General features: G+C 49.4%; 1 protein-coding gene across 3 annotated transcripts in view; it reads right to left on the bottom strand.

Annotated features, from left to right (window-relative positions):
* LOC122363844 (dimethylglycine dehydrogenase, mitochondrial-like) overlaps positions 1–17,660 on the bottom strand; it is a 367,327-nt gene that overhangs the window by 111,383 nt on the left and 238,284 nt on the right. For all 3 annotated transcript variants that reach the window (XM_043333585.1, XM_043333584.1, XM_043333586.1), the window contains exon 9: positions 13,461–13,660. In XM_043333585.1, the coding sequence (XP_043189520.1) occupies positions 13,461–13,660 (200 nt within the window). The remainder of the gene's footprint in view (positions 1–13,460; positions 13,661–17,660) is intronic.

Here is a 17,660-nt window from a genome sequence, read left to right on the forward strand (position 1 = left end):
AGCACAAAAAAAAATCCATAGCAGCCGCCAGCCACACTTTACGACGTTCCATCAGGTCCCGATTTTCCCGACTTTTGGGGTCATTGACCTAACCTCAGAGGTCACCATTTGACCTAGTATGAGCTTAAAACCGTGTACCGTTGGCTTCGTCTCGTGACGACCTACACGATGTTTATCCGCGAGGCTCTAGCTCAATTAAGGGTCAAACGCGAGGGGGGTCGTAACTAGTGATGTCAATTACGGAAAATCGGAATACCGATACCAAACCAAATACCAACCAAAACCACGGGAAATACCGAAACCAAACCAACTTGGGAAACTGAGGGAAATACCAACTTTTTACCGATTTATTAGCCTCTTATACATTAGCCCGCGCCCTGCTGGGGGGGGGGGGTTTGAACACCCCCCCCTGTGGTTTTTCGCGAATATCTCAAAAACGGCGGCGCGGAGCGCCGCCGTTTTTGGTACACCTTATCATACATCAATTCTACACATGTTGTGAAATTTTCAGACCAAGGTCATTCAAGGTCAGGTCACCAGGTCACTCGAAGTGACCTCACCTCATAAAAAGTTTCAATGTTTGTCATAGCTACACCGAGTGACCGATCGCTTTGAAACTTTCAGCGATTGCTAAGAGCATTAGCATGTACAAAATGTTTATCTCAGAATTTTGATATCGATGACCTAAGGTCAGGTCAATTTTGCGACCTCACCATTATAAGTCAATGGGAGAAAATTAAAATGCGCCTGTTTTGGACGAAAGACATTATAAACACTCCCAAACACTGAATTACAAGTGGTTTAGACACACTGAACATGAAAATGGTGTCTGTGACCCCTGTTTATGCCCTGAGGTCATCTTAGGTCACGAATGGTATCTAACAGTTTTTCGCAAATAACTTTTGATAGAGGCATGCTAGAGCGATGAAAACGCCTTAGATGTGTTCAGCTCGACGATACGGATCGACTGATATGCAACATGACCCTTTCCGGTCAGGTCATGACCTTGACCTGAGGTCAAATTTTCAAGTTGACCTTTCAAGGTCAAATTATAGTTCGTTCGATGCGTCTTGACGAGAGGAACACGATGCCGGTAAAAGTAAGCTCGTACAATGCTTGGGTCAAAAGTTATTGCAGAAAAACTGTTTCCGAAAAAATCGGCTATTTTTGCAGTTTTTGCCCCCTGCAGGCAAAACCGTTGACGTTAGGTCAAATCTGAGAAAATTACTCAGAAAGGGCGTTAATAGGGCTATCGAATGCGCTTTTCCGCGGCGCTGTAGCTCTATTGGTTCCCGAGTTATGCGTTGGCTTCTTGGAAATTTTCGACATTCGACCTGGAAATCGGCGAAAATTTGCCTTCAATGACCTCTGGTGACCTGACCTTTAACCTGACCAAAAAATTGACCGAAGTGATTTCCTCATTATTTTTGACGCTCTTTCGAACGCCGCCTTCCGCGTATCGCTACGTGGCCCAGGAGCCGAGTTAGAAGGGGTGGTGTTCAAACACCCCCCCCCCCAGCAGGGCGTGGAAATCCAGGACCCCCAGCCGGGCGCGGGTTAGTGAGGGCTTATGATACCAACAAAATACCAAACACATTACGATTGAAATACCAAATACTAAGTTGGCATCGGTTTGGTATCGGTATACCAAAAAGTTGGTATCTGATTGACATCTCTAGTCGTAACCCCCCCCCCCCCTCGTGCCGTCGAAGGACGCAAAATGGCCTGTGCCGGCGAGGGTTAACAGTTCCTATAGATCAGTTGTGAGAAACTAGCGAGCCGAATAGTGAGCAGGAAGCCCTGCACAGTGCACACATTTCCGTTTATCATTTTGACGACCAAAAAAGTAACCGAAATCCGATGAGAAAAGCCGATTTGGGAGTACCATGTTATAGAGCCGATCAACATGCACCATCGGCAAGGCACCCAACACCGCCACTGATTCAACACCCACGTGGATTTTTACAATTCTCCACCTATGTGCAACCACATTAAAATATCTCCCCGGCTCCCGCAACGTTTCAACGCCCCCCCCCCCCCGTTATACATTGGCCCGATGTGTCCGCCGAGCCGGCTTGCCTCCAATGACGTCATCGGCCGGCCGGCGGCTTTCAAGGTCAAACGGCTGGTGTCCTTACCTGGAGTTCTATAGCCTTGGTGCAAACCACCGAACCCACCCCTTCCAAAATTTAATACGACAAATGGTTGCACGCGCGCGACTCGGTACCAAAATTTCAACCCCCTAGCCCCCACCGTCGCCGCGCAACAGCCCGCCAAAGGGAACTGACGCGTTACATGCATACATACATACATGCGTACAGACGTTTTGATTTTTATAAGAGTGACTAGAGGGACAGCATTACGCGCAGCGTAACAAATCAATTTTCATTAAAGGGACCCTCCCACCTTCAAAAAAGTTAATGAATTGGCATGAAAGTGATGTCGCTCGGTTCAGAAAGAGCAAAAACGAATATCTACCAAATTTCATCGAAAAATATTCACCGGTTTTCAAGATATTAGACTTTTACTTTTGTTTACTTTTTGGGATCTCCGCTGTTCCTAGCGACTTAATTTGAAAGTGCGGCATTTGTTGCGCGCAAAGCAGCATATACCACCGCGTGCTACAAAACGTTTTAGTCAAACATTTAACGGACGTTCGAAAGCCTGATGACGTCATCAGATTCCCGTAATGGTTAAGAGATAGGGACCACGCTGGTCCCACCCTGCAAGCAAAGGGAAGAAATTTCTTGAACACCATATAGCTGCAGGGGTTGCGACCAGGATAAATGGTGGTTTCTGAGCCTGGCCGCAAACTCGGCTATCTCAACTCAAAACTAATGTTAAGGTGGGAGGGTCCCTTTAAAATCGGTCCAGTAGCGGCCGAGTTATGGCCAGAATAAATTTGGCGACTCCTCTTGACCGGCGGTGCTCTGTTCCGGTATTCATTGCCAAAGGTCAACGACCTGCCGGCTCTGATTTCGCTCAGTTTTGCAAGCGAAGAAATTGAGCCTAAGGCGCGTGCCGTCTGATCGGCTCCGGCCGCGGCCGAAAATGCCGCAAAGATGCGCCCGCCACGTGCAAACCGCCGAGCGCACCCCCCACCAAAATTTAATACGACAAATGGTTGCACGCGTCCGACTCGGCGCCAATGTTTCACCCCCGGCAACCCGCACCGTCGCCTCGCAACAGCCCGCCAAATGGAACTGACGCGTTACATACATACGTACAGACGTTTTGATTTTTATATGCATACTAGGTGTCCAGCATTACGCGCAGCGTAATAAATCAAGTTTCATAAAAATCGGTCAAGTAGCGGCTGAGTTATCGCCAGAATAAATTTGGCGTCTCCTCCTTGCCGGCGGTGCCCTGTTCCCGTATTCATTGCCAAAGGTCATTGACCTGCCGGCAGTGGCGTAGCCAGAGATCAGCGAAAGGGGGGGGGGCATGGTGCTCGAGGGGGCGACTTTTTCCCTTGAGAGGGGCGCCATTGTCAGCTAGTGGCAGGGGCGTCAGTCTAAAATGTAACGTCATGTTCATGTATGATTACGGAGCGAGCGAAGCGAGCGTAGTCTTTCCTTAGATTAACGGAAATTTCTGAGTATGAGCGGCCGGCCGGCCGGCCGGCCGGCCGGCCGGCCGGCCGTGGTCACGCTTTTGCGAGGCTTATATCTCAGCAACCACTTGACCGATTTACATGCGGTAATTTTTATAGGGTAGCTTCATTCCTTCTACCAAGTATTGCACTATTCCCGATGCATGTGGGTGACCCCTTATGCACGTGCCACGTGCAAAACGAAGAGGTGTCACTTTTGTAATTGTTGCAATATCTCGGTAACTACTTGGCCGATTGCGCTGAAAGTTGGCATGTAGGTAGGCACCCACTAGGCACTGCATATCCATGTGCCAGAGTTGGGGTGCTGCTGCACGTGCGCACGTGCAGGGGTCGTTTCCAGATCTAGAGAACGGCTGGACCGATTGCGCTCAAATTTGGTGCACGGTTAGGGACCAGTTAGTAGGGTGCCGTGCACAAGTCAGTTGGGACCCATTTTGCACGTGCGCACGTGCAGGGTGCCGCTTCCAGATCTCGAGAACGGCTGGGCCGATTGTGCTCAAATTTGGCACATCGCTAGAGACCGGTTAGTAAGGTGCCGTGCACAAGTCAGTTGGAGGTACCCCCTCGAAATTTCGCACGTGCAAGGCCCACCCTCTCGCTCGCTCCGTTAGTCGCCCCAAAAGCGTTATACTGGTTTATTAGGTGTTGCAAAATACGAGTATAAGAACCAGCTTTCGCCGATTTCTCATAAAAAATAATACAGGCTTACTCACTGATCCAAAGTGACCTGTGGGCTGCAGCCTGTGGTCGACCGGGGTGGCCGTGCTTAGAATCTCAAACCGCACGTATGTAGGATTCACGCTGCGACTCATTGCCTAAATTGGGATCAAGGAAAGACTTGAACATTTAAGACCATGAGATCCACCATGAGATCCCAACTCATTGTCATACCAGCAGCGACTGCAGTCAGAGGCGACCGAACGCTGACATACGTTCTGGATTTTTTATCCACAAATCACCTTTACAATTCGATGTCTAGTGCGTGCAGCCCCTACTTGTGGACATGCATGACTGTCTCCAGTGACTGACTGTCACTAGCCTCCAGAGGGCAAAAACTCCAAAAATTGTAGTTTTAATTAAAAGCATTTTTCTGCAATAACTTTTGACTCAAGACAGTGACGACATTTAATTTGCCAGCATCGTCTTCCTCTCGTCGAAACGCGTCGAATGAACATTTCGTTGACCTTGAAAGGCCATTTTGAAAATTTGACCTCAGGTCTAGGTCATGACCTGACCGGAAACGGTCATGCTATATATCAGTCAATCCGTATCGTCGAACTGAACACATCTGACGTGTTTTCACCGCTCTAGCACGTATCTATCAAAATTTATAGCCAAAGAACTGCTGGTGACTGTTCATGACCTGAGATGACCTCAGAGGCACACAGAAGGGTCACAGGTGCATTTTTACGATTCAGTGTGTTGTGTTTACCTGTGAACCGATGTTTGAGACGATTTTGAACCACATTCGTTCAAAAGAGGCGCATTTCAATTTGCTCCTATTGACTTATGATGGAGAGGTTGCAAAATTGACCTGACCTTAGGTCATAGATATCAAAAGTCCGAGATAAACATTTTATACATGTTTTTGTTCTTATCAATCTCTGAAAGTTTGAAAAGTGGTTGCTCAGTCGGTGTACCTATAGCGAGCCTTTACACTTTTTCTGAGGTAAGGTCACTGACCTTGAACGACCCGGGTCTGAAATTTTCACAAGATGTTTGGAAAAGATGTATGAACAGGTGTACCTACCAAAAACGGCGGCGCTGCGCGACGCCGTTTTGGAGATATTCGCAAAAAAAACTAAGGGGGGGGGGCGTAAAAACGCCCCCCCCTCCCCCAGCATGGTGCGGGTTAACCCATTAGAGCCGAAAACTTTTTTTGTCGACTTTCACTGCGATTTTAACATATGTTTGTCAGGCACCCTTTAGGAGAATACATGTGCATTTTTAGCCAGATCACGAAACCGGAAGTGTACGTTTCCGGTCTGGCAGCTTTTGCTGCCAAGCGTATCTTACATAGTCAAAAATGGAGTGGTTTGTCACATTTCAAAGCACAAACATATCAAAACCGCGAGGAAATGATCTTTCGATACCAACAACCTTTGCCATAGAGTGTCTCCTGTTGGTGCATGTACAATTTCCACGAACTTTTTTATTTACGTACCAGATATGATCTTGAATATGTGTAATTGTTCGGATTTCCATTCGACCGTAGCCTGCAAGTAACGACCGTAGCCAATAATTCTCAAGAATAATGAACTCAAAATCCAGACCTCAGCTAACAGTTCAGCTCGTTCTGAGAGATCATGTTCTTTCTCTCATTATTTCAGCTCACACGCGCTTCCCCTCCCCACAAAATCTTATATAGAATGCGACGAAGGTTTTGATGACTTCCGTCGACCGTTTATTTAAAACAACTTGGCGTGTTTCCAATGTGCTCCTAAATATCGCGTTCCTTTCAACGAATTGTGTCCCTGAGTCTTTCTCTGAAGCGGAGATTATCTGAAAAGCTGACCTTTACCAATGGGGGTCACTGGCATGGGTAATTGTTTAACCATTGAACGGCGCATTTACTGAACGTTTAAGCATGAAGGTTTAGCTTTACAGTTGAGAGGTTCGTAGTTGCGCTGTTGGCATGCTCCAAGCTGGCAAGTGGCAACACATGGAAGGACGCTGCCTCACACTTCTAAGCCCCCGTTTTCACCAACAAGCGCTGGTGGAAGAAGTTTAGGGACAAGTAGCGTCACGCATAGCCCCAATCAGCATGGTCCTTCTGCGTCTCAACCGTCGCCAAGATCGTCATGAAGAAAGCACCTGGGAAGTCTGACCGTTCTGCGGAGAATCTGAAGTCTTATTCATAATGATCACTCGGATAATGTTGTCCATTGATAAGGGAGGAATGCCCTTGGACTGAAGGCGCTTGACTATTGGTGCGGCCAAAATAACGAAAATCAGCAAGCCCAGAGCCCTCAGATTTGCACGAAACGGAGAATCTGGCCGGTAGAAGAGTGGAAACGGAGTAGGTATGTAGAAGCGGGTCTAGTTCGGCGACGAGTCTCCGTTTCAATGGATTCACCACACAGACCCCCAAAACGAGCATGGGCTGAAAACGCGGCCCAAGTTCCGACAGACTTCTGCGAAAAATTCTCGCCGCAATGGTATGTCGAACGATCACGATGTCCTAGCAGAAAACATACTGAAAAGCGTGCATTTGGCATTATAAAGTCCACTACCCCGTGCTCCAACGGCGCATGGTGTCCCGCAGGTCGGACAACATTTTCATGCTGGACGGTACCCCATCTCATCGATCTTCCGGAACTAGGCGGTGCCAGGACCGGCTGTCCGATATCCGGGGGAAGGACACTTGGCTAGGAACAGTCCTGGCCTAAATCCAATCGAATTATTTTGGAGGATAGTGCAGCAGGAGCTGGACATATACAAACTTTCCGGCGACCACGGACAGCTCGGAAGGGCGCTCAAGTCCCAGGCGCCCCTTTTTCACATGGAGGACGTCCCTTTAAGCTTAATAGGCACCCCTCTTTCCCATGTAAGCGCCCATTTGGTCATCAAAGGCGCCCCTATATGTCTCAGAGGCGCCCCTCTTTCTTGTGCAATGCGCCTCTTTTTCATATGCAATGCGCCCCTCTTTCGCGTAAAGGTGCCCTATGGACATTACATGCACCCCTATGACCTTACAGGTGTCCCTCTTTCTCGTAGAGGCGCCCCATTGGGCTTCATAGGCGCCCCTCTTCGGCATGCAGGCGCCCCTCTTTCGTGCAGATGCGCCATTATGGCCATGACCTTCGTAGGCGCCCCTCTTTTGCATGGGGGGGGGAGTGGGGCGGGGGGCGGGGCGACCCCATAGTTAGGCCTCAAAGGCGCCCCAACAGGCCTAGCAGGCGCCCCTCTTCCCGTTCATCTATAGAGCCACGGCACCACCTTCCCTTGGGCGACGGCGCGCCCCTTGAGGGATGGCGCCTCTGATGACAGTTTGTCCGCACCACTCCGTTCAACGTCCCTGCTGGCTGCTTCAGCAATGGCGGAATACATTACACGCCTGGTAGTGTGTTGGTATGCAATGCTCTGCAGACAAGAATAAATAGCAAAAACCCCGGTAATGACCATTTTTGGAAAGGCAAAGAAATGGGGCATTACACAAAGTCAAAGTCAAAGTCATTTATTAGAATTCTTCCACGGGGTGGGTATTAAGAATCCGGTCAGGAATGTGACATGGTGACATAGGAGCTAAGTGAGACCCAATTAAAAATATATGATGCTGATACAATGGCAAAAGCTACGTTAAAACACATCGACGATTACATTAAAACACTCGCGAACGCATCATCCGCATGTAAGAAGTTGACATCAGCAGGTTGGCATTCTAAAATCAGGTGCCTATGGCGGTGTCCTTCGCATTCCACGATGCTGCCGCTCTATATGCAAACTCCCGCTGAGTTCTTGCGAGCCGCCACTTCGGGAGCTGCAACTTCCCGGCTGCTACCGCGCGAGTGTCACGTGACGACACTTCGGCCCGGCGGGTGAACATGGCCGACATCGCTGGGGGACATTGGTCATTATACAGGGCTCTCTGGACGTGAACATGATCATGGCGGCGCAGCATCACATCCACCCTCTCCCAACCAAGCGACTCCAACGCCGGCGATATATGCTCGGACCGTCGTGTCCCGGTCACAAGTCTGGCGGCGAAGTTCATCGTCTTTTGGACGCGCTGCATTTGACACTTGGCGGCTCCTCCCCAGACGGACAGGCAATACTGAATGTGTGGGAACACGTGGGCTTGGACTAAGAGTTTAAGGACGTCAGGTGTGAGGTGGTGCCGGATTTTGTGGAGGGATGCGAGGATGGAGTTGCAGCGACGCACAACCATGGTTATGTGGGGATCCCACGTCAGGTGTCGGTCGAGCAGCACACCCAAAATTTTGACGGTCTGACTTGGCCGAATGTCGCTACCGGAGAGTGAGACGTAGAATGACTCAGTCTTTTTTAGAGTTTGCTGGGTTCCGATGAGAGTGATAAAGGTTTTGTTTTGGTTCATTTTTAGACTGTTGGCCTGGAACCACAGCTGGAGATCGAAGATTGACTGCTCGACACGACATCTGAGCTGAGAGAGATCTGGGGTTGTTGGAAGTGAGTGGTCGAGGAGTTGGGTGTCGTCTGCGTAGGAGAGGAGTCGGCCATGGGTGAGGAAACAGGGAAGGTCGTTGATGAGGATGAGGAAGAGGATTGGGCCGAGGATGGACCCCTGGGCCACGCCATGGGTCAGCGGGAGGGGATCGGAGGAGCCGCCGGTCACTACCTGTCTCCGATCGTGCAGGTAGCTCCTGAACCACATCGAGCTCACACCATACCACTCCAGTTTGTCCAGGAGGACGCCGTGGTCAACGCTGTCGAACGCCTTGCTGAGGTCAAGCGTCGTCAGCGACGCGACTCGTCCAGCGTCGATCTGCGTTGATATCCAGTGGACAGCGTCGAGCACGGCGTCCTCCGTGGAATGACACGGACGATACGCGTACTGGTGCGGAGACAAAACATTGTTTTTCACAAGATAAGACACGAGTTGGCGAGAAACGACCTTTTCCATGATCTTGGATAGTGCGGATAAAATGGAGATGGGCCTGTAGTTGCTGGGGTCTGAGGTGTCGCCAGATTTGTGGACGGGGATGACGCGGGCGAGTTTCCAAGCGGATGGGAAGACGGAGGAAGAGATGGAGTGATTGATGATGTGAAGAAGATGGGGTCCTATCACAGCAAAACTACGCACAATCGCGAATAGCGGCACGCCGTCCACACCGACGGCGCGCGAGGAGCTCATGGAGCTGATAGCCTCAGACAGCTCCGGCAGGGTGACAGGCCCCAGCACTAAGGCGGAGGCACACACACAGGGCGGGCGAGGCCCCACGTCAGCGCCTCCGGAGCGAGCGACATCAGCCGCGACGCGAGGGCCGACCGACGCGAAATGAGCGTTGAATTACACTATGAGCCATAAAGCCAGACATTGTTGCTCACTCACGAATGGCATAGCAAAAAGGACGTAACTGCTCCATTTTTGACTACGTAAGATACGGTTGGCAGCTTTTGCTGCCACTTAAATATAACGCACGATTGGCGATGCTTAGAGAAATTGATGTCGCACCTAAGCTCTTCCCATTGATAATCACACATTTCTTTACAATAATCAATAATAAAAAGGTAACATTTATTCACACCACCTTCGCAACTGACTTTTTTGGTGTCCGCCGCACGACCGCAATCGCGCGCCCCTTGCACCCCCGCGATAAATTGTTTATTTCTCAGCACGTTCGCTTTCTCGATCAATAATTCGGAGCGCACATGACGTGCATTGTTTTGGTCTTCCATACGGGTGAGAAGTTTGAAAGTTCACCGCAACGTTTAGGAATGCGGCGCTATTTTGTCCTGTGGCAGCAAAAGCTGCCAAGCGTATCTAATGGGTTAATGGGAGAAAATTGAAATGCTCTTCTTTTGAACGAAAACACCCTCAAACATCTGGGTACAGTTAAATATGACACATGTAATCGGAAAATTTCACTCGTGATGTGACCCCTTTTATGTTACTGAGTTCATATCAGGTCATGAAAGGTCTTCAGTAGTTTTTGGACAATAACTTTTGATAGAGATATGGTAGAGCAATAAAACACCTTATATAATTATTTTCCTTCTCAACAATACGGATCGACTAATATGCCATTTCCGGTTAGGTGATGACCTTCACCTTTGGTCAAATTCTCAAAATGCCCTTTTATGTCAAATACTAATTCATTTGATTCGTGTCGAAAAATGGAACACGATGCCGGTTAAACTAATCTCGTGCAGGTCTGAGTCAAAAGGTATTACAGATATACGTCCTCCGCGAAAACGTATCCCGCGCACCGACGGGGGGGCGGATATCCGCCCCCCCCTGAGGTTTTTCGCAAATAGCGGGAAAACCGCGGCGCGTAGCGCCGCGAAATTTGGTATGACTATTCCCTCATCAATTTCACACATGGTGTGCAAGTTTGAACCTCCTACCTTTTAAGGTCAGGTCACCAGGTCACTTTGAATAACCCAACCTCAAATCACTTTCTTGCAACTTTGTCACCGTGCCAGAGCTACAGTAGATGTCGGAGGCCTTTGAAAGTCGCAGGATGTTATTAGGTCATTAGTAGCTACAATTTGTATATCTCGGAATTTTGATGTCGGTGACCTAAGGTCAGGTCAATTTCGCGACCTCCCCATTATAAGTCAATGGGGGAAAAATCAACTCCCTGTTTTTACCACTAAAACGGGTCGGAATGGCCCCATATACCATACATGACTTCATATACGATCAATCTTCACTACCTTGAGGTCTGTTTTGCTGTTGGGCAGCTGTGAGGTCATGTGACGTCATCAAAGGTCACCAAAGGTTTTTGGCCAATAACTCCGTACAGGAACAAGATACAGCCGCGTGGATGGTCTCATTGTGTTCAGCTCGTCAAGACGCATCGAATGATATACATGATGACCTCGAGGTCACGTGACCTGAGGTCAACCTTTGACCTTGACCTTTCGAGGTCAACATATATATCATTCGATGCGGATTGACGAGAGGATCACGATGATGCCCTTAGTTTGCTCCTATCTTGACTAATTCGAAAGTTATTTGAGAAAAACTCTCTCCATATCTAGCGCCGCCATTTTGACTTTTTTGACCCCTGTGACGTCATCTTTGACCTGACCTAAAAATGACCTTTGTAAAAATTGTAGATCTTGACCGTGCGTATCCGATGTCGTTTACCGCTTGTCGCTATCTTGCTTCGTTCTCGAGATCTCAGGGGGGGCGGTCATCCGCCCCCCCCCCCCGTCGGTGCGAAGTTGGCGCAGACCCCCGTCGGTGCGCGGGGTATATTTTGAGGCTAAAACGTTTACATTAGGTCAAATCTGAGATAATTAATAAGAAAGAGCTATCGAATGCGCTTTGCTGCGGGGCTGTAGCTCAATCTCTTTCTGAATCCTGACTTACGCGCCGCTTTGTCGAAAAATGTCGAAATCGGCGAAATTTGATTTTCGGTTGTCTCTGGTGACCTGACCTTTGACCAGTTCGACCTAACCTTAAAAATGGTTTAAGTAGTTTTGCAAAAGTTTTTGACGCTCTTTCGAACGCCGCCTATTGCGGGTCTCAACGTGGCCCACAAGCTGAGTTAGAAGTGGGTGTTCAAACACCCCCAGCAGGTTCAATAAAAAAAAAAAACGCATACGCTGGAGGCGGCACCGCACTGCTAGGCGGGGGTGGTATCGCAATAATGGGCGGCACTGTGCTGAGACGCACCACTTGCATTGAGGAGTGGCATTGTACGGTGAAGGGGCGGTGTCGCATTGAGGGGCGGTATCGCAACGAGGGGTGGCACTAACGAGGCTGCCTTATAAGAAACGCTTGGCACATCCTAGCCCAGCTCGGCGCCGCCTGGCTGCTGCATCTTCAAAAGGGCCCTTGGTGTCGATGAGAGAGCCCCACTGTCAAATAATTTCCTAGCGTCAGTGGTTTCTGAGGAGGGGGGGGGGGGGAGCGCTAAGATCTTGAATGGGGCGGGGCGACTGAAGTCTCCATTCAGATGGGCGTCAGTGACTACTGGAGGGCGTCAACGAACTCGGATAGGGCGAATGTGATCTTCAGAAGGCCACCGGGTGATCTAGAGGGCTGTAATGCTTGCATGGGGTCACTGCTGCCTTCAGTAGGGCGTCGGACGCTCTGAAGGGGCGTCATTGACCTCGGATGGTCCGACTGTTATTTGGAGAGGGACACCAGTGGTTTCAGAGGGGCGCCATTGATCTAGGATGGGGCGAATGAAGTCCCGGTTCCGGTGGGCGACAGTGGCTCTTGAGGGGCGCCATTGGGCATGAATGGGGCCGCTGTTGCCTTCAGCAGGACGCCGGACGCTCTAGAGGGGCGCCTTGAGCTTGGGTGGGGCGACTGTAGTCTCAAGGGGCGTTGTCTCGGATGGGGCGAATATGATTTTCAGAGGGGCGCCGGGTACGAAGGGCGCCATTGGTTTCAGAGGGTTGCCATCGATCTTAAGATGGGGCAGCTGTGATCTCCGTTTAGATGGGCGCCAGTGACTTTTGAGGGGCGCCAGCGACCTCGGATGAGGACGACTGTGATCTTCAGAAGCGCACCGGACTCTCTGGAGGGGCGTCATTGGGCTTGAATGGGGCGATTTCAGTTTCAAGGGGGGGCACTAGTGGCTCTCTTGAGGGCGCTATTGATCTTGAATAGGGCGACTGTGATCTTGAGAAGAATGCAGGTGCTTTAGAGGGGCGCCAGTGGTTTCAGGGGGTGCCATCGATCTTGGATGGGGCCGAATGGGGCAACTGTGAACTTCAGAGGGGCGCCATCAACCTTTAATGGGGCGACTGTTCCGTTCAGGTGGGTGCCAGCGGCTCTTCAGGGGCGCCATCGACCCTGGGGGTTCGGAATATTCTGGTTTCCGGAGGGGCACCCTTCAACATTGGGGGCTCAGGTCCTATTTGGGGGGTGCCCTGGAGGACATAGGGGTGTCCAGGCACCCCCAAAGAGATATTGAGTTCGATCCCTGCCTGCACATCACTTTTTAATTTATGTTCCCTCTGTAAAACAGCATCAGCCTAGTCGGCGCTAATTGGGGCGCCATCTGGGCGGCTGGACGGAAAGGGGGGGGGGCCATGGCCCCCATGCCCCCCTGAATACGCCATTTTCGGCCGACATATTCCGCACCCCCCCCCCCCCATTGTCCCTGCAGTCATGCGCGGGTAAAGCCAGTGCCCCAGAGCTGGGTCTGGCCTGTGGTAGCCGGTGAGCTGACTGTCCGCGCACCTGCGAACCGCTCCTCCCTGGGGTAGCCAAGTGCCGTGTTCATGCCGTAGCTCTCGCGGCACTTGGCCACACTGTACTGGTCGGTGGTCCAGCTGCCGTAGCGCGCCGGGTCGAGCTCGACCAGGTGGTAGGGCGGCTCGCCGCGCTGCATCCAGTCGGCCAGAAACTTGCCCACACCGCCGCCGTGAACGATACCGTACCTGGAACAGCGCACACCAGACACATGGGCGCTCAGCACAGCCGGGACCTGGAACAGCGCACACCAGACACATGGGCGCTCAGCACAGCCGGGACCTGGAACAGCGCACACCAGACACATTGGCGCTCAGCACAGCCGGGGGATGTCATTGCGCTACTTCTCATGCATTCGCCGATCAGTGTGACAAACTAAGTAGGATTCAAAACTGTTGCTTCCAAATTTCCGCTTAGGAAAGCCTTTGTGACGTCACAGGCACGACGCAGGCCAATAATATTAAAGTTGTATGCCTCAAAACTGGTACATTTTTCGTTAAAGTTGGTAGACATTTGTTTATGCTGGAAGTTAAAAGATCACTTTAGTGCACTTTTTACGTTTTTGATGTAGGTAACTAATAATTTCTTGTGTTATCGGACACATTCGGGCACATCTCTGGATATGTAGTATTAACCTGCGCCCCGCTGGGGGTCCTGGATTTCCAAGCCCTGCTGGGGGGAGGGGTTGACCCCCCCCCCCCCGTCGGGCCACGTGGCGACACGACGTAGGCAGCGTTTGAAAGAGCGCCAAAAAATAAGGAAGAAATTACTTCTGTCGCCTTTATGTCATCAGCCAGGGGCGTCGCCTCTGTCCCCAAATTTGTACGAACACATTCCGTAATCCATCACACTCGTCAAAGACGTTAACTCCACCAACGATATTGTTATCTACATGTATCCGAAACCACTTGCCTCTTGCATGTTGTTCTACCCAACGGGAAATGGAATTAAAAAAGCATTTAGTCAAACTACACGACATAAGTCTGTTATCAAAATAAACTTAAATGAGAAAATATTCAAGCCTGCAAGCGCCGGTGCAACAGTGGATGGATGCCTAAAAATCGCTTGTTTTCTTATGTCTGGGTCCGAGTGTGATGACTGACGTAATCCCCGCCTGGCAGGGACTGTTTTTGGCACACATCTTATAATGCATTTTTTCTGCACTTGTTAGCGAAAATTTCAGACCCTGATCGCTCAAGGTCAGGTCACCAAGTCACGTCAAATGACATTTCCACGGGAAAAATAATAATGCTCGCCATGGCTACGCCGCGCCGACTAAATGATCGCTTCAAATTTTCCGCGACTAATGATAGTAAAAGTGGGCATGTAATTGTATATTACTGTATGCCTGGCCTATCCAAATGTAGGAGGGCTCCGGTGCCTGCCGCCGATAGCTCGGGCGGCTATATGAATTGCCGCGTCGACGCCGACAGAGTCGGACTCGGGACTCTACCGCTGCAAGCGCCCGCGGCCGCAGGTCACGCGCCGTGGGCTAGATGCAGAGCTTTGCGGCGACGGCTTGTGACAGTGTGATGGCGGCTGCTGATTGGCTGGCGCTGCGACGCCAGGGCAGCCGCCAATTGGTTTCCCCTAGGGAACCTTCTGTGCCAAAAGGTCGTCTCAAGGTCATGTTCGAGACGGGGGGATTGATTGAGATTCGGACTGGGACTTTGGCTTTGAACTGGTCTTGGTGTTCACTGTTCAGAATATACCTACTTTGACTATGCTGTACAGTTAATCACTCACGGCCATGTCTACACAAATAGGGGAAGGTGGGGTAAGACGGACCAGCTAAGGTTTGAGGCCGCATATCTTGCTACACTGCTCTCGTAATTCATATTATTTATAGTCTTCGGAATGCTCAATCTTTTCTCTGTTGATATGTGTTGATATGTTGATATATATATCTGTCATGGATAACACACTAAATTTCAAATTAAAGACATCTAGGTGGTGGATGCTCTTAAAGAGGGACATGTCAAAAACTCAGACAAGAAAAAACGTGGGGTAAGACGGACCACCCAGCAGTGCCTGTTATCCGTTCATGTGTGTTACACTTCTGCTCTGTACTCTTGTAAGAAAAAGTAACCAGAATGGTAAAATAACAAAATGAGCCTTTATTCTTTACTCATGTGTGATGGAAGTGCAGCTAAAAGCTGGGAATATGTGTGTTGATTGTCGTTTGGCATTCATGCATGCTAACTGACCACTTACATGCATGGCTCACATGCAACAAAGACTCCTTCCTGAAAAATTAGCTTACTTAAACTTGTGCCAATGTTTTGGAAAAGAACTTTCCATATGCAGGGTACATACAATGAACCACCACAGGGTAAGATGGACCACAGTGGTCCGTCTTGCCCCAAATCTAAATTATGTCATTATCATGACGTATATGTCAAATAGCCCAACATTGCAAAGCCTTGCCTTCCCTAAAGTGTGACTATAACTAAGTTTATAACTTTGTTCTTCACAGTTAAGTGCAAAATAGAAACTAATCATGCAAGAAAGGCGCCGTAATTGAATCACCCGTAGACCTCTTATATTAGATCGATTTGACGAAAAACAACATTTTTCTCAATAACTCAAAATCTATGCATCCTAGCAGCATGAGCTCAAGGTGGCCATTGATACGAAGGAAAACAAACATAGTGAGTACATAAAGCAGTAGATACCAGCAGCAGTTCAGCCGGGAGGGCTGGTGGTCCGTCTTGCCCCGCTGGGCCGTCTTACCCCACCTTCCCCTACATTAGCCGGAGGGGTGTGGTAATAACTGGTGTAAGCAAATTGACCACGGTCAAAAATGCATTACCATTTACCAGTTTGCACTTAACCCAACATTTTGGGATGGTCTCGTTCCTAGGTCGGCTAAAGCTTCGGTCCAGAACATACATACATTTATCGTTGGTCCTTATACACTGGCGGATCCAGGGAGGGGGGGGGGGCATTAGAGGCATATGCCCCCCCCCCCCGACATGAGCCTGGGGAGGGCATTCAGTACAAGTATCCCCCCCGTTCAGACTTACACTTCTTACGCCTATAACGAGGGACTAAATAAAAATGGATTAGAAAGCCTTCCTAGTAACTAGGGGAGAGTGGGGTAATTTGGCCGGTGCGTGGTGTAAATTGGCCGCCCCCGCCTGTACGAAAGCTGATAAAAGTGAATGAAATAACTTTAGTCTGTATTCATTTGTCATCGTCAGAACATACTACAGAACAAATGTCAAAACTTTCCCCCTATTAGTTTTATTCAAAATTAATAAAGCGTGAATTTCGTTAGAAAATGATAACTTTTACTTCCGTTTAAAAATTTGTATAACATGTAGTATTTGGACTGTAAACGAATTCACACATTATAGCGCCATTCTTGAGGGTGTTCAGCGGTTCCAAGAGCAATTTCATCTAGTCCTGTACAGCCATGACGACTTTATAGACAAAAATTTTCAAAATGGCAATGTGGGGTTATTTGGCCGGGACTAGCGGGGCAACTTGGCCGGTGCGCTCAGAGTCACTATGCTGGGACGGCACAGTTGTCATGGTCAATTATAACATAAAGGACATAATTCATGACCAACTTTGACTACCTTGATGCCATATTTCCTATTGGACAGCTGTAAGGGCATGTGACGTCATCAAAGGTAACCTAACGCTTTTTTATACTTACAGAAAAAGATACAGCCGCGCAAATGGTCTCATTGTGTTCAGCTCGTCAAGGCGCATCGCATGATATACGTGATGACCTTGAACTCACGTAACCTTGAGGTCAAGCGACCTGAGGTAACGTGACCTAAAGCCAACCTTTGACCTTGACCTCTCGAGGTCAACACATACATGTTTCGATGCGGAATGACGAGAGAATTACGATGGTACTTTTAGTTTTGGCTTAGCTTGATTACTTCAAAAACTATTCGTAAAAAACTGTCATCGCATCTAGAGCCGCTATTTTGACTATTTTCGACCCCTGTGACGGCTGAGTCAACCTCCAAAATGCTTCAAATGCGTCGTAGGACATGCGTCATTGCTGAATGTGAAGCTGACTCGCCTATAACAAAAATCATGGCCTGAAACTAACACCGGCCAAATTGCCCCACACCCCCGGCCAAATAACCCTGCTAGTGGGGCAATTTGACCGCTTTGCAGACCTTTGTAATACGTCACAATTTCAATATAAGTAGTTACTCTATCATT

This window comes from Amphibalanus amphitrite, unplaced genomic scaffold (assembly GCF_019059575.1).
Source record: "Amphibalanus amphitrite isolate SeventyFive unplaced genomic scaffold, NRLGWU_Aamphi_draft 000642F_arrow, whole genome shotgun sequence".
NCBI lineage: Eukaryota > Metazoa > Arthropoda > Thecostraca > Balanomorpha > Balanidae > Amphibalanus > Amphibalanus amphitrite.